Below are 22,127 nucleotides of genomic sequence, written 5' to 3' on the forward strand. Positions count from 1 at the left end.
AGCTACATTGAAGGGACATCAATAGTCCAAATTGTCATGGAAACAATTATGCCACTTACAGCTTCACACACTGTCATGCGTTTGATCGACTTCCCAACAACACCCCTGTAATCCGATGCAAATAGCCTGCTTCGCAGAAGCAGTAGGTGCGATTGATGGCACTAATATAAAGATCAACTTTTTATCTTTCATTTCCAATGTAGCCTATGTACATAATGTATTCTCTTAAATATTCTTATTGTCAAATGTCTGTTGAATGTTAACTCCTATTAGAGTTAATTAATCATTGCAGCACTATTACAAAGCACAATGATTAATGTTTAAGTTTGTTTAAACCATTGGTTAAAATTAGTCCTTAAATTTCACTAGACTTGCACATTTTTGTTCTTGCAATTAGAATTAAGGGTTTATCAGTGATTGTTTGAAAAAGATCTACCTGAACAGGGCAAGCGTTAAAGTATTTTCCCCCACTGTCTGTCTATCCTTCTTTATCGACAACATGACCCTCAATTGACAGTTACATACTTCTTAAATTGATTGCAAATCTCTTTTAGGTTGACATGGACTATGGCATTGACTGGGAAAGTCCACATGGTCACCACCCTGAAGGAGTGCCAGTGCCCGAAGTTCAGGTTTCACAGCCCTTGACTGAAGTGGAATTGCAAAGACTGCCAGATCCACAAGGACCTTTTTCCAGTGTTCTGAATGTTTACAGTGAAGCAATTACCACACAGACAGACATATTTGGAGAGGTTTAAAAATCTAATGTTTGACTTGTAGTATGTTCAGACATTTAAATTGAAGTTAATTGCGGATTGTTAACATTTGGTGCTAATGACCATAACTAATGGCACATTTGATTTTGTATGTGTTCCAAAACCATAGCTGAATAGAAGGGTCTTTAAAGTATAAGGCAGTTCTCATATTTGCTTAATTTATGTTACTCACATTTGAAATTGTCTCACCAATTTATTGATGACTAAGTGTGTTGAGCTTCAAAAAAAGAACTTAAGTCAGTAATTCATTTGCCGAATGTTTTTATTAACAATTATGCCTTGTGAGCATGCATGCACAAGCAAGGTGCCTCAAACAGAGTGGTCTGGTATCCATCAAAACATTTAGTTAACAACGGCTGAATCAAAAACAATGCACATCAAATGTTGGGGGTTCTGGGATTAACAAGTTTCTGTCTTAACCTATGAATATTGTGACCCCATACAACTAAATGAAGAGAATGATTTGTCGCTGTCTCTATCAGTGCTTGTGAACAGATACAACTAAATGAGATCTGAACCTTTGTCTACATCGGTGCTCAAATCTGACAGACTGATGTGTCTGTATCAGTGCTCAAATCTGACCGAATCCAGAGTAGGAGGAGGATATGCTTGCCATCAGGTCATGAACAAAGTCTTCATAGTTTGTTGTATTCTTTGACAGCTTCAGAGTCAAAAAACAAGTTGATGACTGTGGTAGGGCACAATTGATGATTTCCACCTCCAAGTTTGAGGAAACAACACCCCAACCTGTCCAGAATGTGAGCAAAGTCTTCAGGACTTCCGGAGTACCTTACAAAAATACACACAGGGGAAAAAAATTCGATACACACACACACTGACACTCACACACTACATAGAGCGAGTCTTACTCCAGAACAAAGGCAACGTACCATCCTCTATAAATTTCCGGAGGAAGGTCATTACTCTGCAATGGTCCTCCAGGCTGACGATGTCCTCATCGATGTCCTCGTCCCTTGGCCAGTTGATATTGTCCAGAATCATCTACCAAACATTTAATAAATTAGTTACTTATATGAAATCAGGGCCGGATTCAGCCAGCCCCACTAGGGGGTGCAGGTAGAATATCAGGGGGGGCAAGTAATTTAACGGAACATTTAAATTTGACAAATATAGTGATTTGATTTATATTGTGATATATATCGATATGGCGTGAAATGAAAAAATCCTATATCGCCCAGCTCTAATCTATCAGCTCCTTTGATCCATTTGATTTGTCTTATAGGTTTTATGTTGGATGCCCTTCCTGACACTACCCTCTGCATTTACCCGGGCTTGGGACCGGCACAAATAGGACACTGGCTTGTGCCCTGTTGAGGCTGCATTTATCTTTTTTTTTTTCTTTTTTTTTTTTATCTGTCTGTCTGTCTGTCTGTTTGTCTTCCTGTCTGTCTGTCCTTTCGTTTTTTATTTCAATCTTTTTTATTTCTTTTTTGTTTTTTTTTTTGTTTTCATTTCTTTAGCTCTGTACACAGCATGGCTTATATCAGTCATTATAGCATCAGTCGTCTGCTTTTCTGTGCAAAAGTCCTAACAAATGCGTCCATATCTAGACCTGTTGTTATAGCCTTCTCGTGAGCCAGAATAACTAAATTTATTTTTCTCTCATGTAGCATAGTCCGGCGGAAGGGGGTAAGAACACGAGACAAAGTGGAGAAAGAGCTCTCGCATGATGCAGATGATATTCCAATCACAAGTGAGGTCACATACATGCGATGGAGCTGAGGAAAGGCATTCTTATACCTGTGTAGATATGTGCAAATGGTGGAGAGGTCTACAAACTCTACGTTCTCATCATCATTAGTCTTTTTGAATTCTTTTTCCAACATTATTTTTGCGACAAGAATCTCATTGGAAAGTTTGTCACTGTCACTTTTTGCCATTTTTTGCAGAGGACTTAACATGGCAACATCCAGAAAAGAGGGAGATTGTGGTTGAAGGCAATTAACTGCTTTCATGAGATCCAGATTGCTTTTGGAGAATCTTGTCTCCATCTCTACAATCGCGATGTCCAAAATGTTGAGAAGAGCTCTCTTCAGAGTCTGGCTAGGAGTCATGGAGTCTTCTGCATGGCCTACAGTGGACGTAACAACGCTACCTACGAGCAGTGAGCCCATTGTTCTTTTTCTTTTAGCAGCTGGTGCAGGCATGCTGGTTAATGTCTCACTCTCCTCATCTCTCATCTGCTTCAGAGCCTGCAGAGATGCACTGACTACTTCTGAAGCACAGCACAGGTCAACAGAATGAGCCTGCAGCATAGCATTTGCAGACTTCAAGGAACCCAGAACTTTGAGGATGAATTTTCCTATTTCAAAGAAATGATGCCTCCTTAACATCATCAACAGCCCTGATGCCTCTGTACAGATATCAACAGCAGTGGCTCTGTCCTCTGTAACCTCTGACAGGATACTCAGAATAGCATCCTGATTCTCCATAAGACACTTGGTCACATCATGGTGGCTTGTCCACCTGATCTCCAACAGTCATTTAAGGGAGGGAACATTATAGTTCTGTGACACATAATGACGGTGAAAAAAAGAGTGCAGTGATCCTGATAGATCAAAAAAGATTTTTGCACACGGCTCTCCTTGCATTGCATGGACCACGGCCAAGTGCAGCTGGTGGTTATAGCAGTGGATATAAGGAATATCCTTCCCTACCTTCTTTTGCAATAAGGCCTGAACCCCACCCCTGACCCCACTCATGACAGAAGCTCCATCATAGCACTGACTGATAATTTCAGCTGCACTATAGCCTGAGTCAGAAAGATGCTCAAGAATTTGTGTGGTAATAAATTCAGCATTTAACTGACTGAGGTCAAGCAGGCCAATCAGGTGTTCCTCTGGAATGCCTTTACAGACAAATCTAACCATGATTGACAGATTCTCCACATTACATCTGTCCCTCGTTCCGTCACTTTTGATGCAAAACCCAGCATAATCTGCTTTGTCATAATTACCTTTTATCTGATTTAATACCATTTTGGCCAGTGTTTCAATAATTTCATTTTGTATGTTGTGAGAGGTGTATTTTGCATTTGGTGGGATGTGTTTGTTAATTTCATTAAATTTGGGGTCCTTTGCCAGTGTGTAGTCAACCATTTTTAAGAACAGTCCTGCAGAGAAATCATCATCATTTGAACTTTCCACACTGCCACGAAGTGGAAGTTCATTTACTGCTAGGAACTGAACTACTTCTCCAATTGTTTTAATATAATACCTATTTTTTTCCATTTGTGTGGGCCCTATTAAATTACAAATGGTCTCCCCTGTGGCCTCTCTTTGGGACATTTCAGACCAGGCTTTTGCATTTTTTATGTGGCATTGACTTGATGCGTGCTTTGAGAATCCCTTGTCCTCTTCCAATGCAGTTTTCCAATTAGTAAATCCTTGTTTTGTGAAAACCAAATCCCTATCATTGTTCCCCCCAAATTTCTGACACGGGAAACAAAAGCACGCATCAAGCTTTGCTGAATATTCGAGCCATGGTCTCCCACGATACCAACCTGGGCAGAATGAGCGGGAGCTCTTGCCAAAATTACATTTGGGGAAAACCAGAGCTATGGGTTGTGACGGTGCTTCAGTGTTTAAGCCTATGTTGTATTCATCCGCAACAGCCAGGGATGGGCTGGGAACGACGGGGGATTCGGTCTCTGCTGCAGCTAATGCCCTAGCAGCCTCGTTGCTGCTGCCAGTGCTAGCTTTAGCAACCAGAAATCGGCGATACTCGACTAGTCACTCGGTGCAAATTACAAGAGATAGCGATAGAGAGATATGGAGGAATGAGAACACGCTTACAGAAAGAGTAACCAAATAATTTCAGTGACTGACGCGAAGGAAACTCAAAACAGGGGCTGAGCTCAGCTGACGACAGTGTGTCTGCCTGCTCCGCTCTGCAGTGACTGACTGAGACGTGAAGCTCAGCAGGTTCACCACAAGCCGGTGAAGCGGCCATGCCCTCCCTATGCATCTACCAATCAGTAGCTACTTTGAATGAGGGATAGAGAGCAGAGAGCGCTCACTCTGACCATTTTTCTTGAAATATTTTTTAAATTTGGGATCTTTGCATGCCATCACGTTTGGGGGGGCAGTCACGGCATTTGGGGGGGCATTGCCCCTCCTTGCCCATGCCTATATCCGGCCCCGTATGAAATTATGTTTCTATACCCTGATAGATTTTGACAGATACCTTATAAACTAAGATGCAACATGCACATAAATGGAAAAAAAGTAATTAAATATAACAAATGTATTTGCATTACTTGTGGCGTGATCTCTGCATTGCAGGCCCTTGGGAATAGGACTTGCACAGCATCTGGCCTGGAGCTAAAAAAACTCCCAGACACCCGTGTCTTTCAGGCCTTGTCGGATTTGTTTAACCTGCTGGGTCGTCCGTCCAAGAACCTGTAAAATTAAACAAAATCAGTGGGGTCTACTAGAATACATTTACATGCTTTATATTCCAAAACTCATTCATCTCTATTCATCCATAGTCTGAAACAATGTTAGGGCTCCTTTTGAATCCCCTACTGACTAGCTCAGTGCTACTCCCTCTGGTTTGTACTTTGGGCTTTAACTGAAAAAAAGCATGCTATTGTCTCTTTAAGAACAGGCCAAATTACAAGGACCATAATCATAGATAGCTTACAGCATGGAGCAGTATTTTCTCCCTCATTCACCACTTGTTGTTCAGTGTGACACCATGCAGGTCCCAGGGCAGTGTCACAGAGAAAATCTGGGATTTGTCTTCTTCTGACAGGTCCTTGGTTCCTTTCAACTGATCAGTGACATCAGCACAGAAGAGCCAAATACAATATTTGTAATATAGGCAATCAAAAAAGTAGGTGCTTGGCAATACATTTTTACAACAATTTGATAATAGTGCGGTTAGGAAACACTACATTATATAAATAAAACATGTTAATCCAGACCAGTGCCAAGACATCCCGGACATCCTGATCCACACAGTCTGACAGGGATATGGTTGCCATCTCTGGACTGTCGCCAAAATTACATGGATGATTGCTGTGCTTAGGCCAGTGTGACATGGGCCCCCATTCAAGAATGAATGACCAACCATCCTTCCTGCAGTCACAAATAAATCACCCTCCAGGAGCTCCTGACTTGTTGAGGGAATAAGGTGGTCACTCTCTCCCTCGAAGAGAAGCACTCTCCCTTTAGAGGAGAAACTGTCAAATAACAGACACAGACATTCTTCTGTATGCAAGCCAAATATATTGTGACATACCTTTTTTTTCATCCAGAAGGAAACCACTCTGGACGGCTCCCATCACAGTGGACAGCACATGCCGTTTTACGCCTTCACCAATAGCAGAGTCACCTAAGTCAAAAATGTGCTTTTATCATAAGTTACACCACAGGTTTTTGGAAAAACTACACCATCTAAGTCACAGCTGCACAGACCTAACATAATAAATTCACATATCTATGTATTTGCAGGAATAGTAAAAAAATTTCACCAATCAATCTGCAAGTTAGGGGCCTTGCCCACTCTACCCTGGGCCTCTTGTATAATGAGATGATCGCTCTGTGTCTCTCTTCTTCAGAGTCCATGAGACTCAGGGTGAATGTGAGGGGCTCCATATGTTGTTTGTAACTAAAACAAGCAGGACCAATGATTTTAATGATTAGCTCTACCATGCCTTATAGCAATGTACTTACCATCAATGGTGGCCTCTGTAGGTGGGTTTCCAGTGGCACTTGCTGCTCCTGCTGAGTTGGAATGACAGAAATTAGCAGACCAACTACAGTGGTAGCATTCAAAATATTTCAAGAACAAAATAGTTTTTGCATTTTCGCATGAAATACTTCCAAAACAAATAAAGAACATAAAACTTCACTACTCTTTAAAAGTACAGAAACTCTACCCTCATCCACATCTAGCCCTGGGTCATGTGAGGCTGATGCTGAGGCCGAGGCACTGGCTGTCCCTGTCCCACTTTCCCTCTCCCTGTTTTGGGTCCTGTCACCCTGTAACTCACTTGAGGGGAATCATTATATCATCAGTTAGTCAGTAATGGTCATAACACACATGGCAATATAGCCATGCACAACTGCCATGCCTTTGGTTACCTAAAAAGCCATATATGCAATTACCATATCTGTTCTGGAATTTGGTCACAATTCTGTTTTACCAGCACTAGTATCTGGATAAAATACCACATCTCCGTTAGTATGGAGGATCAACTCTACCATATTTAAAAATAACTCTACCCCAAACTGGCATGTTGGTCCTGCATGTTTTAGTTACAAACAACATATGAAACCACTCACATTCACCCTGAGTCTTCATATCTTATCACAAAATATGCATTAACATTAGGATTTAATCAGGCTTTCATGTTTTTTCCGACTGTCCTGTAAATTCCACACACAGCAAAACAAACATTGACCTAATTTGTCTTCTTATCACGAAAATATTAATAAAAACTATCAAATAACAGGGTTGAACTCAGCATAACAGGGTTGAAAATGATAACAGGGTTGAAGTGATGATCATTATTTCAATATTGTATGGATTTCTTACCTGTAAAATGAATGATATCACATTCAATAACATTTTATTTTATTAAAGTTGGCAAAAACAAACAAACATTTGAGTAAGTATTTAACATTAAATCAAAAGCATTAAGCATTAATTAATCACAAACATCAATCGATCTTTCCATTTGGTCCAAAACATCCCTTATAAAAACAGCATAGGCTATGGAAAACTACCTTGCTGGGATCTCATTTTGATTAAAACTTGTTTTTAGTGCTTAACATTGAACTGTGAAAACAGGACTGTAAGATGTCCATTAATTCATTCTTTATTCAGAAAGCCTGGCCCAAACATCTTTTTGAATTTCCATGTGCCGTGATGTCACTGGCTTAGGAGGTGGGATGAGCTCAAGCACATCATCAAAAACATACCAAAGCACATCCAGGCCAAAAGAACCTGTTTGGCCCGACACGGTGCATGCATTTTACTTGCACATGCGTTTCATCCATCGCAAGTATGATTCCTGGGAACAAATCTTTATCATATGTGAGCACACACCACTGCCCTAGCACCTCTGGGTCTTCCCAATGGATTCGTGTCTGCCTCTGTGACACAGCATCTGGCACCTTCTTAACAAAGCTGAAATGATTTGTGTTCCAACACTCGCATTGTAACTGCTTCTGGGTCGAGCACATACAGCTGACATCACGAGACAGTATCTCTCCTGGAGCAAGAGTTACCACCTGATGTATCCTCAGGGTTGCTGGGACTGCTGGTAGGTTTGATGGCATCCTCTCAAGTGCCTGCTCAACAGTATCACAATTGACAAAGAACAACTTGATTGATGTGTTGGTCTTCTTTTCTTTAAATTTCCTCTCCTTTTTGAGTGCATGTTGGAGTTGTGCTATCTCTTTGTGCAGTTTGTATCTTGCTCTTCGGGATTGTTTCTTTCCCTCCAAATGTTGCCTGAAACAAAACAAAAATATTATTTATTATAATAAATAATTACCAAAACTGGAGCCAACATTTAAAATCTCACATGGACAAACCCCTATATACACTTACAGTATACTTACTCTCTCTAACACACACTAACTTACACTTCATCTAATCTAAATTAACTCCTTACAACTGACCTCGAGGACCCAAATCTAGGTTGCTCTGCATTTTGATTATCAGGACTTTGTGGAGGGGTGTCGATATTCCTCAAAGCTTCCCTCTTCTTCTGTCTTTTATTAGCATCCCTCCACATCTTTCGCTTATGTCGTTTAGCTCTGTCACCCAGATTGCTTATTTTTTTCTTTTTCCCTGCCTCTGTGTCCCTTTTCCACCTTTCACGCTCACTCCTGAGATATTTTTCCCTTCTCTCTGCGTCTGCATCCCTTCTTGCTCTGTACTGTCTTTGCCTGTCTGCTGCTGTTTTTGCCATTGGGATGTCTGAAAATATTGAACCTAAAATAGCAAAATTGATTATTTCTGATAGTTCACATCACAATACAACAAGTCTACAATTGAGTAATCTGCTAAGAAGTGTCAAACATTAAACCCTGTCACAACGATTCAACCCTGTTATAATAAAAAATGTGACGGGGTTGAAGTTTTTGGCTAACAGTAGCTGTAACTCCATACTCAGCTAAGACAGTAGCACCACATGGCATTTAGGACATCATAAAATTTTTATGTTTTGCAAAACTATTATTTAATTCTTCTTAAACCGTTGTTTACTATCATTTAGTCATACAACAGAGTTGAAATGTTGAGCCTGACAATCTTAATCTGACAGTGAAAAACATGAAATATAGGTAAGAAATGATACTGACACTTGCCTTTCTTTGCAGCATGTTCTTCAAGAGACTTGTGTGATGTCACTTCCTGGATGGGATGCCACAGGGATTGATCCATTATTTTTATAGGGGGGTAAATAGTTTGGCGTGACGGGGTTGAAAACAAACTGGAGGACTCGTATAAATATTGCAATTTCATATATAATGAATGCATTTTTATATATATATGTATATTTTAGTTAAAGTAGATCAACATATTATTATATTAGCAGCAACATTTTGGTATTAATTGCACTTTTTATTTGTTTGATATTCAATGAAAATGTAATGATGGTCAGTGAGGACATGCAAACATGCTTGTTGTCTACTAATTAGGAAACCCATTATCTTTAAATTAAATTTTTTAAAAAGCAATTGTATTGCATTATAATGCAAAGGCACCTGGTTCTATTAATTGACAGTGTTAAAATGCATTTTGTGATTTCCTTCAATTGAAAATCTTTGAAGAAAGTTTGGGGGGCTTGAAGGGCACCCAATTCAGAGAATCACCCGAAAACACACGACGAGGCAACGATTAGTTCAAATCCACAGTGAACATCAGCTGCTGGAAAAACCGCCTGTGAATCAGATGTGATCTTCATGTATAAATGTTGATAACAGATTGTGTAATGAACACACACTTTGACAATGACTGTAATGAAATGAGCATCACTGAGGGACTTGTGGACTGTTTCTTACAGGAGTTGTTTTGGGCAGCATGAAGCACAAGCTCCAATCGGAGGATCCGTGTCTGTCTGTGTGTGATCATCTGCTAAAATTATTACTAAAACAAAAACAAGAACATAATAATTGTATGCTATAGTTGTACCTCTGGTGCCTGGATAAAACATTGAGTTACAATTAAAATAAATGTTTTTATATTTGTGGTCAAAATTGTGACTATTTCGCAGACAAACAATGATGCTGTTAAACACTTTTATCAAATCAATCATTTTGCATTAATAATTTTACACCCCTAATGTTTATAAATGGAAGGATGGTGAATAATTGTTAGGATTGTTAAATTTGTTGATGTTTCTAATGAACTCATTGTAGATTAATGTGAGTCAAATTACTGATGACAACATTTTTAATTCTCCTTATACAATAACTTCTTTAAACACCAAAAATAGTCACTGACATAATGTTTTTTTGTGTGTTTGGTTGGTTTCTCCTGATTTTGAAGGCTCATGGTGAGACGCTAGATGTGGCCATGAAGGGAATGCGAGTCAGCATCCTGACACTAGAGGACGCCCTTCCAGAGGAGGTTTTCAATGTGGCAGTTGTGATGGAGGAGACCTCAATGATGTACCAGGCCTTATGGGCAGCATCTATTGTGTAAACCTTGAGTACCCAGCAGCTATGAAGTACTCTTGAGTTTTTACAGAGAGTGGTGATGAAGATCAAAGCAGACCAAGATTCTGCACGGGTACAGATTTTAAGAGACAAACTCTTGACGTACAACTTCTAGAACAAGCATGTACTGGAGAAGTCAATATGTCTTGATATTGGGAATATACTGTGTTTCGAGCTTTAACCCTTTAAGGTACGCACCATGAAAAAAAGCAAAGGAAAAATTATTTCGTTGCATTTTTTATTCAATTATGATAACAATAACAACAATCAATATTTTTTTTTAAATTAGACCCTTCAGTATTTTAGATACAGTCCCCTACCAAACGGTTGAGACGTCTGTTCATAATAAAAGAACAACATTCAGAACAAGTAATATTAAGTGCAATTTCTTGCAGTAAGGTCTTTTTTGTCGAGTTTTAAAGACTATTTAAACAAATACAACAAATATTTTTGGTAGTCATGCAACAGCACAAATTGGTTTTGGTAGTCATGCAACAGCACAAATTGGTTTTGGTGGTCGTGCAACAGCACAAATGGGTTTTGACCTGTTGTGCAACTGCACTAATGGTTTTGGTCAGGGGTGCAACAGCAGCGGTGCAACAGCACTTATTTTGCCTTTGGCCATTCATTTCTGATGGTATGCTGCAAAGCATTCCTGCTTTGCATTCATACACAGGAAAACATGACATTTCTGGCATTTCCATCTCGACACTCCCTTTGGACAGAGGTTGCATCGCCCCCGCTTGTTAGAGTGTAGTGGCAAATGTCCGAAGTTGTCATATTGTACATCTGGTTGTGGGTGGGAGGGTCTTGGGGTATTGGACTTTTTGTTTGATGACATCTGTGGCGGAGAGGATGATGAAGGTCGGCCAACTTTGGATGCTGGCTTGTTGACTTTAGCCAAAGTGTGTGCGACTGCCAGACGGAACTTTTTGAGAGGCAGCAGTGCTTCATTCAGGAGGCTGCAGTCCCGCTTGTAGACAAGCCAGGCATTTGAGATGCAGAGGTCTAGGACTAGGAGGTTAAAACTTGAGTCTGGAACCTGGAATGTCTCAATGTCTTCATGCCTCCACAATCTTCTTCTGCCTTCCTTTCCATCTGGGGGTGATGGTTCAGGTGTGTCCTGTAGCTCTGCCAAAGAAACAGTTTTCAGGGAGTTTTTCCCCATTCTCATCTTCTTTTTGGACGGTGGTTTAGAGGATGAACTTGTTGAGGCAACCTCCTCCTCATCCAATGAATCAAAAGAAGTGTCCCCACTCTCTTCTGCTGGTGTGGGCAGATAATCTGGATCATCTACGGGGTCATCATCACTCAGATCCGCATCTGAGTCCTCAGGATTTTCTGGCACAAGGGCCAGAAAAGTGCGTGGTCTTGAACCGTAAAATGATTTAACGTCCATCTATTATGTCTAAAACATAAAGAAAACAATTTTTATTACAAACCATGTACTCTTACAATGCTAGTCATATAGTAATACACAAACAGAGTCAATTTTAAATAATGAAATTAATAGTAACACCACAATTGGTATTAATTCTTCAAATTTATTCTTGATATTTACCATATACAGTACAGAAATGGTGAAAAAATTATATTGATCAAATATTTTTCAACAAATATGTAATTGAATAATATTAAATTAATCATTTTAACAACACTAACCCTTTTGTTCATTGTAAATAGCTCATTTTACCAACATTAGCTAGCTTCTCTACCATAAAATGACAACTCAACCGTTTGGTTGAGCATGTTTTGAAAAAATTATTTGACCCTTACAAGACTTATTTTTGTTTAATTAAGTTACATAATTCTGTTTAACAACTCTCCGAAACGATAATATAGTCTTACCTTTAAAAGTCCCGCCGATATGCGTCATCAAAGGATGAGTAAATTTTCGCCGCGTCATGTGCTGTTTGAAGGAACACTGAAAAGGCATGCTGCTCATAGACACAGTATCATCTAGTGGATTTTTTTTAGCATTGCACAACTACACCAAACGGTAGAGATGGCTCATTCAGGTTGAGTTAAGCTTGATGCATTTTTCAATAAAATATCGTGACTTAAAGTGTGGTCTACCAAATGGTTGAGTAGTACCTTTTAATTTTCAAATGTTATCAGACTTATGTTGACCTAAATTTGTATTGTCAAACACTCACATACACACTAACTAACTTATTATTGTTGTTGTTGTTCTTATTAATATTATTCAGTTTCCCATCTTGGAATATTTCCTGCTGTGTAAAAGGTTTTTAGATTTTCTCTATGCACTCAACACATGTATGTAAAACACACTTATTGCATTTACTCAAACACATACACTCACAATACGTACATACACAACATATGCCTGTTTGTTATGAAAGTTGCTACTGTTGTGCTCTTGTTATCAACAATTTATAAGCAAATACAGATATAATTGTAACGTTTGAGCAACGAGGCAGACGAGGAGGTGCGGATCCAAACGCAGTTTAAACTTTATTTGATAAAGTACAAAGGAAAAACACAAAGTAACAGCCCACGATGGGGAAATGAAACATAAACTCGAGAAAGCTGATCAGGGTTGACACGGAACTCGGGAGGGAAAGATACACCGGGTTAACATCAAACAACGATTGACAAAGACTGAACAAAGACACGGGGTATAAATACACAGACAGGGAAAAAGGGACCAATGAAAGAACAGAACTCAAACAAGATAACAATGTGATTAACAGAAACCAAAGGCAAATTAACAAGGGCAGGTGAAAACAATGAACAGAGGAAAACACGAACGCTAACAAAGAGACTATGGAATTACATAAGGGACTAAAGTGAAAACTGAGAAATGCAAAAGTGACAACAAATGGTAAACAAAAGGGCAACAGAGAAACAAGACAGGGTAATCGTTACAATAATAATACACTCACATGCACATATACTCACTTAAAGGAAAATAAAATCTAGACGTTTCATCAAAAAGTTGTTATTGATTTTCTAACTATGATCTTTACTTTAAAACACAAAAAATGTGTTATAACTAGAAAAGTAATGTTAAGACTTACTTTTAACTGAAATAGATAAGTTGAAACCACTTATCAGGACAAGTTAACAGAATGCACATTAGAAATGTATCTATTTTTGCTAAGTTGAAACAGCTAACACTGTTTAGTCATTTCCACTTACAATGAGATATTAAAATAAACTTAAAATAATGAGTTGAAATGACTTGAACAAATCATTTGATTTGACTTAAATTTGTAAGCTGAAGTAGGTGACATTGTTTTACAGTGAGGGGTTCACAACTTTTTTTCTTGATGCCTCCCAATTTAAATATAAGAAAATCTGAGGAGAAAAGAAACGTCATGGTTACTGTTGTAATGTTTCGGGTTACTTAACTGTGACTCCTGTTCCCAGATAAAGTGGAACGAGTTGCTGCACTGATTTAGCGCTTTGGGAACATCTTTTAGGCGTGACCAGCTGTGAATATGTGTGCAATTGCCTCTGCTGGTGACATCGATCACAGGTGCATTGTCAGGAATTTTTGTCTGAAGAGCAGTCCTGGGGCATCCTCAATGCTGCAATGAAGTGCAGCATCTTGTTCTGCTTTTTCAGGGAACAGTGGTTACAGTTAAGTAACCTGAAACGTTCCCTTATGAAAACCTACACTTTGATGATGCGCTGATTTAACGCTTTGGGAACGAGAATACCCACGCTACTGCACAGCGGATGTCTGGACCCCTCACGGTTGTATAGTTGTGCTCACAAGAATGCGAGAGGTCTCAGACATGAGCTTGTGATGTTGACTCAAGGACGTAAGAGTGACATGAACATCCAAACTGTAGAATGTATGCGGAGAGGATCAGCCTTGTAATGGTGGCGGTCCCAAATAAATTCCCAAAAAAAAAGAAAAAAATGAATAACTGCCTTGAGTCAAAGTGTTCGGGCGCCAGACAAGTTTTTACTTGTCAAAGAATAAATCAGTACATATATATATATATAATATAATCCACCGATACACAAAATGAATGCTGTCCAATACCCACAATAGCGCATAGAATATGGATTTCACGTACACTCATATGTTGAAGGTTTTAAGGGAACAAACAAACAAAAAAAAACTACAGATAAAGCATGTTATTTAAGAAAATATAGAAGAAAAAAAAAACAGTAACTCAATGTTCACTTTTCAAACAGCATGTTTTTTTCTCTCTTTTTTCTCACAATGACAAAACAAATGAATACAGAAACAGAAACAAGCAGATTGTGGCTCAAATTCAGTTCTGACTTTACAATTTGTCACAGTGCATCAGTGCATGCATACGTGCGTAGTGAGCGTATGTGTGTGTGTGTTGACTGCAGGCAGCAGGCTACGTAGCGGACTCACCACTAAATATTCAGAGCCTGGAAAAAAGCTTTGAGTCTTAGCGCGGGGTTAAAAGATGATGGACAATGCTAATACCTGTGGCAGGTGAGACAGGCTGGAGTTATGTTGCACCAGGCAGGTGAAAGGTGCAGAGCTCAATTTCTCCGTCACTTGGTGTCAGCACACACAGAATAATCCAGAAACAACTGGCAGCGCCCGGCCTTCAGGTAGCATGTTATCCTCTTAGTTAACCTATGAGTTTTAAGTTTATTTATTATTTTATTTTTTCACTTCCGCTTCTCTCTCTCTCTTTTATGGTTTCCGCCCATTTTGAAAAGTGAAAGAGACAGTATGGATTTTTTTTCCGTATCGCCACACTCTCCCCCCCTGGAGAAGACAACCCACGGTTGTAAAAGAGTGAATTAAAATTAAAATCCAATGAACTCCTCTTCATCAGAAGATTCATTGAATATTTGGTGGAGCTTTTTTCTCTCCTGGCATTCTAGCTCTGCGGCAGTGGGAAAGCACGGTTTCAGGTTGTACACATGCACTGTGCGAACATCCTCACCAGTGGACTCTAACGCTACTCGATAATTCAATGGACCCAATTATTTTACAACACGGTAAGGGCCTTTCCATTTTTGAGCCAGTTTTGCAGTAAAGTGGTGTTGTGCACTAGACTGGGGAAAGGTTCTCATCCACAAACGATCCTTTTCTTTGTATGTGACATCTCGTCTGTGTTTATTATAATTCCGCAACTGTCTCTTTTGAGCTTTTTTACAGCATTCCATGGCTTTGGTCTGGAGCTCAGTTAAATGGTAAACAATACTGTAAGATGTGCAGTCTGGAGTTAGATTCCATGCCATGTAACAATTTGTCCATGGGACTTTGCAGTTTCCTCCCCATATGAAGCTCTGCAGGGGACATCCCTATAGTTTTCTGGACAGCTGAATTAATAGCGAAACAAAGTCCCATTTTCGGTGATTGTTGTCCACATAAGCAGAAATCATGCACTTGAGCGTATCGATTAACCCTCTCAGTCATATTTGTTTGAGGATGGTATGATGTTGTCAGTTTAGGCTTGATATTCCACTTTTGACACAATTCTCTAAACAGTGATGACACAAATTGTGTACCTCTAAATGGTCTGCACTTATATAGCGCTTTTTTCTAACCTCAGGTTACCAAAGCGCTTTACACTGTGTCCCAATCACCCATTCACACACACATTCATACACCAATGGAGGCAGAGCTGCCATGCAAGGCGCTAGCCTACCATTGGGAGCAACTTGGGGTTCAGTGTCTTGCCCAAGGACACTTCGGCATGTGGAGTTGTGTGGGCCGGGAATCGAACCACCAACCCTGCGATTAGCAGCCGACCCGCTCTACCACCTGAGCCACAGCCACCCCAATCCCTTCTACCTCTATCCCTTCGAAGGAGTAGTTCTACAGCATCGCATATTTCCGTATCGCCACAGCTTGCCACATTACAAACATGTTGCAGAGGGACCCCTCTAGCCAAGGGTTTAGAGGAGGCGACCCCTCTGGTAGAGTGAGCCCTGATGCCTACTGGGGAAGATTGACCGCACGCTTCATAGGCCAGGGCAATAGCATCCTTCACGAAAAGTGACATTGTCTGCTTGGTGGCCTTGTTTCGGCCCCCATGGCAAATGGATAGTTGCCCTGACTAACGGCACTGGCTAGTGTGGTGGACATGAGTCTAAATGACACGTACTGGATACAGTTTGTGAAGTATTGCCTGCTCCGGCGTTGTAAAGCAGAAGACTTTCAAAGTGACCGGATGTACGGTCGAGAAGGAACCTTAGGCAGGTAGTCAGGATGAGGGTGCAATATTTCTTTGGCCATTGGGCAAAATCTAAGCAGGCTGGCAAAACAGACAGAGCCTGCAGATCCCCAATTCTTTAGAGAGTAATTGCCAAGAAAAACCATCTTGAGAGTCAGAAGTCTGTCAGACGCTGACTCTAGAGTTTCAAAGGTGGTCTCGACCAGACCCTCAAGGACTATTGCTAAGTCCCATGATGGGGTCCTGGTCCAAGCAGGAGGTCTCAATCGCATGGTTCCACAAATGAAGCGAGCGAGTAGGGGATGTCTCCCCAATGGCATCCCATCAGTCAAGGTGTGGCAAGCCGATAGGGCGGACACATAAACCCTAAGATTGGCGGGGCATGTGCCTGCTGAATGTTTTTCCTGCAGAAGGTCCAGCACTGAAGCAATCTGGCATTGGATCTGCATTATGTGCAATAAACTATCTTTCAAAGACACCTCATTTATTGGTATAACTTCTTATAGTTGAGGTAGCCCTAGCAATCAGAATGGTCTCGATGACTCCAGGTGAAAGCCCATTGTCCCTCAGTTGGTACCCTTCAGGGGCCAAACATGAAGGTTCCACAGGTCGGGCTGGGGATGAAGTATCGTCCCTCCTGTTCGAAATCACCCAAGGCGAGCCTTCGAGGAGAAACACTATCTCCGTGAACCACACCCTTTTCAGCCAGCACGGCACGCTATCAATAAGAGGCAGGACCCTTGCTGGCGAACTCTGGCCAGGACTCCTGGGAGCAGAGAATCCGGAGGAAAGCCATACAGGCGCATTCTGGGCCACATATGCGCCATCGTGTCCAAACTCAGTGGGGCTGGTTGAATCAGAGAGAAGTAGAGGTGGACATTGTGCTGTCTGTTGAGAGGCGAAGAGGTCCACTTCCGCTCTGTAAAATTTCAGCCAGATTTGTTCTACTACTTCGGGGTGGAGTTTCCACTCCCCCGTCAGTATTTTCTGTCTGGACAGCAAGTCTGCTCTCACGTTCAGTCATCAAGGGATGTAAACTGCTCTGATTGACAGGAGCTTGCCCTGGGCCCAAAGGAGAATCTGCAATGCCAGTCTGTTCAGCTGGCGTGACCGTAGACCTCCTAAATGGTTTATGTAAGAGACTACTGCTGTGTTGTCCACCTGCACCAAGACATGGCAGCCTCTCAGATACTGGAGAAAGTACTTCAGGGCCAGAAATACAGCCATCAACTCGAGGCAGTTGATGTGCCAATCAAGCTGACAACCCTCCCATTCCCCTTGAGATGGACGACCACTTAAGACCGTTACCCAGCCCGTCAGGGAGGTGTCTGTCATTAGCAATTTGCGATGGCAAGATGCCCCTAGAGTGGGACCCAAGGTGTACCGCGTAACCATTATTTGGCACAGGGGATTGGCCCTTGGATGAAATCCCTTGGCTTGGAGCCACAACTGAAATGGTCTCATGTGCAAAAGGCCCAAAGGGATCACCGAGGATGCAAATGCCATGAGACCTAGTATTCATTGAAACTGATGAACATTACAACCTTGGCCTAGCCTGACTTTGCTCAGGGTGTACTGAATGGACTCAACACGAGCGGGAGACAATTGTGCCCACATCATGATCGAATTCCATATGATCCCAGATACATAGTTCTCTGAGCATGAGAGAGAATGAGCTAGGACAATATCTCTGTGCTGAATAGCCAGTTCTTTTGACTGTGCTAGTATCAGCCAGTCGTCTATGTTATTCAGAATGCAGATACCCCAGAGTCACAGAGGAGCCAGTGCTGCATCCATGCATTTCGTGAATGTGCGGGGTGATAAGGCTAGGCCGAATGGAAGAACCCGATATTGGAAAGCTTCGCCCCCGAAAGCGAAATCCAGGAACTTCCTGTGTTGTGGCAGACTTTCTATATGAAAGTATGCATCCATGAGATCGATCGTGACCAACCAATCATGATGTTGGATTTGAGACACGACCGTCTTGACGGTTAGCATATTAAACTTGAACGCCCTCTGAGCAATTCAAGCCTAGAAGGTCTAAAGTCGGAAGCAGTAACATGACTCTATGGAAGCGGAACATGTTCTATGGCCCCTTTAACCAAGAGATTTGCAGTTCTTTCCACAGTAGAGATGCTTGCCCCAGTTTCATGGTAGTGGGAACCACGGCGTTGAAACATGGAGGATGGCGAACGAAACCCCCATGCCTCGGCACCCATGATAGTCGAATATGTCGACGTCGAGTGCACAAAGACGCGGGAAGTACAGGGTTTCCTCCATGAACGAGAACGATCGTCATGGATGTCATCAAAGCAGGGAAGGGACTGATTTAATGTTCCCTTCCCCTGGCCAACAGAGAGAAATCTATCCTCAAGCTTTGAGCGTTTGGGGGTCTCTTGTTCGCGTGGCCAGTCTAAATGTAGCCTGGCTACCGCACGAGTAACCACTTCGAGAAGTTCTTCAGCCACTTTATTTTCGTGCGAGAAACGTTCGTAGGTGGGTAACTCGAGGTCCGCAGACCCAAAAGATTCCGCGTCCCCTTCATGAACCGACGAAGTGCCGGAGCTCGCTTCGAGATCACGAGAGGGACCGGCTGGATCTGGGGAGAGAGCAAGCGATAGGGACGGACCCGTCTCTCACTCCTTAGCCAGATCCATACGAGAGCCCCACGATGGAAGAGTGGGTGCTGACTCTCGGAAGTAAGCGAGACGAGTGCAAAGCCTTTTGACTGAGAACAGTTCACAATGCTTGCACCAGCTGCGCCCCAACGCAAGAGCAGCGTGCTCTTCCCCCAAACATACAAAACAAAATTGGTGTGTGTCCGTTTCAGCCATGAGGCGTAAACACAGAGACACACACCGTTTGCTCTGCTTATTGCTCATGCTATTAAGAGAGGAAAGATGAAAACATTTTCTGTGCACTGCCTAACCAATTCTAACTCCTAACAGAGAAAACATTTACAATTACATTACATTTATGCATTTGGCAGACGCTTTTATCCAAAGCGACTTACAGTGCACTTATTACAGGGACAATTGCCCTGGAGCAACCTGGAGTTAAGTGCCTTGCTCAAGGACACAATGGTGGTGGCAGTGTGGATAGAACCAGCGATCTTCTGATTAACAGATATGTGCTTTAGCCCACTACAGTATCAGCCATATTGTCCTAGAAAAGAAAGTTTTCCCTACTTGGCACCTGCCCACGGTGCCAGAACGACAAGTAACTGGTTTGCTGACCATGATATTACTGTGCTTGATTGGCAAGCCAACTCGGCTGACCTGAACCCCATAGAGAATCTGTGGTATTGTCAAGAGGAAAATGAGAGACACCAGACCCAACAATACAGATGAGCTGAAGGCCGCCCTGAGCATTGATTTTGAGTTGGGCAGCATACTTTACTATTATTAACTACAGAAAAACAGCAAAAGTGAATTAACTACAAATGTATCTAGGACTACATTAAATTTGTTACATATTAATTTAATCCAAAACAATCAATTGTTTTCATTTTGCCAGACTCTTAATTATTTAAAGCTGCACTCAGTAATTTAATCCCATTTAAAAAAGTTTTACTCCTGAAAAAATGTATTATAATTTTGAAATAAATGTATAAAATCACGAGCACTCACATGAGACTGTACTCATATCAGTGACCTTATAAAAGTTGTTTTATTCTACATGGGGCAGGGGTGCCCTCATGGGGGCTGCCATTTTAGAATCACAAGGACATCTGATTAATACTCGCTTAATCTCAGTAACCATCTTGTTATTAGACACTTTCACTCCTGGATTAAATGAATCATGGTTGATTGTGAATAGTGAATTTCTGCAATGGCATCTGTAACTGAAAACTGCTGATTTTGAATGATTTTACATTTATGCATTTGACAGACGCTTTTATCCAAAGTGACTTACAGAGCCCTTATTACAGGGACAATCCCCCCGGAGCAACCTGGAGTTAAGTGCCTTGCGCAAGGACACAATGGTGGTGGCTGTGGGGATCGAACCAGCAATCTTCTGATTAACAGTTATGTACTTTAGCCCACCCTGCCACCATTTTGCATCCACACCACTAGATGTCACCGTCAGTTCAAGATGACATGAACAAAGAGTTACCTACCTTTAATTCACCGTTTTAATTAAAGTTCATTAGAACTAAACATGTTTACAAAGGATAAAAAGTCATAACTTCATTTAAAAGCTTTTTTTTTTGTTAAATTCTGTAAATTCTGCAGTTGTCTTTATAACAATTTACCTTTGTTCGTGCATAGTATCCAGAGAGTTTAATATGGTAATAGTAAGATCAGGTTAATCACAGGTCAAATAAAAAAATAAACGATCCATGGTTATATGTATTTATTGTATGTAATTTATTTGTAAAAAAAATTATATATATATATGTATATATATATATATATATAAATTTTTTTACAAATAAATTCTATAGATTATATATATATATATATATATATATATATATATATATATATATATATATATATATATATATATATATATATAATAATAATCTATAGAATTTGTAATGAAAAGCAACATCCTAAACACAGAAATAATAAAAACAACCTCCATTAAAGTGATTTTTATTGCCCTAATATACAATATTTTATATTTTTATAGGCTAATAATATTAACATTTATTACAAATATATACACTATTTCTGATAAAATAGCATAGTTACTACTACAGTTAATGTTACTTCAGTATATTTCTATAAAGGTGCTGATTTGTGATTACCGTTGTGAATGGAACAATGTTTTCCTGTTTACCTCGTAGTTTAACATGACGGATGTTTAATCTTGTTTCAACTAACTTTAAAGGGCACCTATTATGGAATTTTGAAAATTACATTTCATGTAGTGTGTAACATAGATTTAAGTGAACAAAAACATCCTGCAAAGTTTTATATATGAAAGTTCACCGTAAAAAAAGTTATTGTCTCTCAAAAGTAGGAGTCGACTCTGAGTCAATTTAATGAATCGTTTTTCCAATGAGTCATTTTCCTTTTCGTTGTGACGTCAAGACGAAAAATTATCAAATTGGCCGCTCCACTCATTGCACGCGCGAGACACCAGGGAAAACTTGAAAACATCATGTCAACAACAAGACGCTGTGTTCTGAAGTGCATATCAAAAGCTGACCTTTTTTCACGGCCCAGGGACGAGCATGTGAAGAATCAGTGGCTAGAGTTTATATTTACAACTATACCACACAAGTATAGCCCGAACCTTGTGCTGTGTTCAGCGTCATTTTAATGACGATTGCTTTATGAACATGAATGCTTTCAAGTGTGGATTCATGAGCGGTTGATACTGAAGGAAGGTTCAGTACCAAGTTTATTTGGATCAGCTTCCTCCTCCGAATCACAACCTGTAAGTATTATTAATAATTGTTGCTTTTATGTGTTTTTTAGCATGCTTAATAAGTATTTGTGTGTGTTGTGTAAGTTACACTCAGCGCAGCTTCTAGGTCTCCAATGTCATTTTTT

The 22,127-nt window shown here is 40.5% G+C and overlaps 1 protein-coding gene and 1 long non-coding RNA gene across 2 annotated transcripts; both read right to left on the reverse strand.

The window, feature by feature from the left end:
- Window positions 1-5,059: 5,059 nt before the first annotated feature.
- LOC127636155 (uncharacterized) lies at window positions 5,060-6,181 on the reverse strand. The gene is made up of 4 exons (XR_007969556.1): window positions 6,042-6,181; window positions 5,725-5,968; window positions 5,442-5,570; window positions 5,060-5,197 (listed from the first exon to the last, which is right to left on the reverse strand). It is a non-coding gene; the product is annotated as an uncharacterized LOC127636155 (long non-coding RNA).
- A 4,818-nt stretch (window positions 6,182-10,999) lies between these two features.
- On the reverse strand, window positions 11,000-12,346 carry LOC127636150 (uncharacterized). Its single transcript, XM_052116569.1, has 2 exons — window positions 12,323-12,346; window positions 11,000-11,882 (listed from the first exon to the last, which is right to left on the reverse strand). The coding sequence occupies exon 2, from the start codon at window positions 11,871-11,873 to the stop codon at window positions 11,100-11,102; it is 774 nt and encodes a 257-aa protein (XP_051972529.1). The 5' UTR covers window positions 11,874-11,882; window positions 12,323-12,346; the 3' UTR covers window positions 11,000-11,099.
- Window positions 12,347-22,127: the final 9,781 nt, after the last annotated feature.

The sequence above is a fragment of the Xyrauchen texanus genome, chromosome 43 (genome assembly GCF_025860055.1).
Source record: "Xyrauchen texanus isolate HMW12.3.18 chromosome 43, RBS_HiC_50CHRs, whole genome shotgun sequence".
Taxonomy (NCBI): domain Eukaryota; kingdom Metazoa; phylum Chordata; class Actinopteri; order Cypriniformes; family Catostomidae; genus Xyrauchen; species Xyrauchen texanus.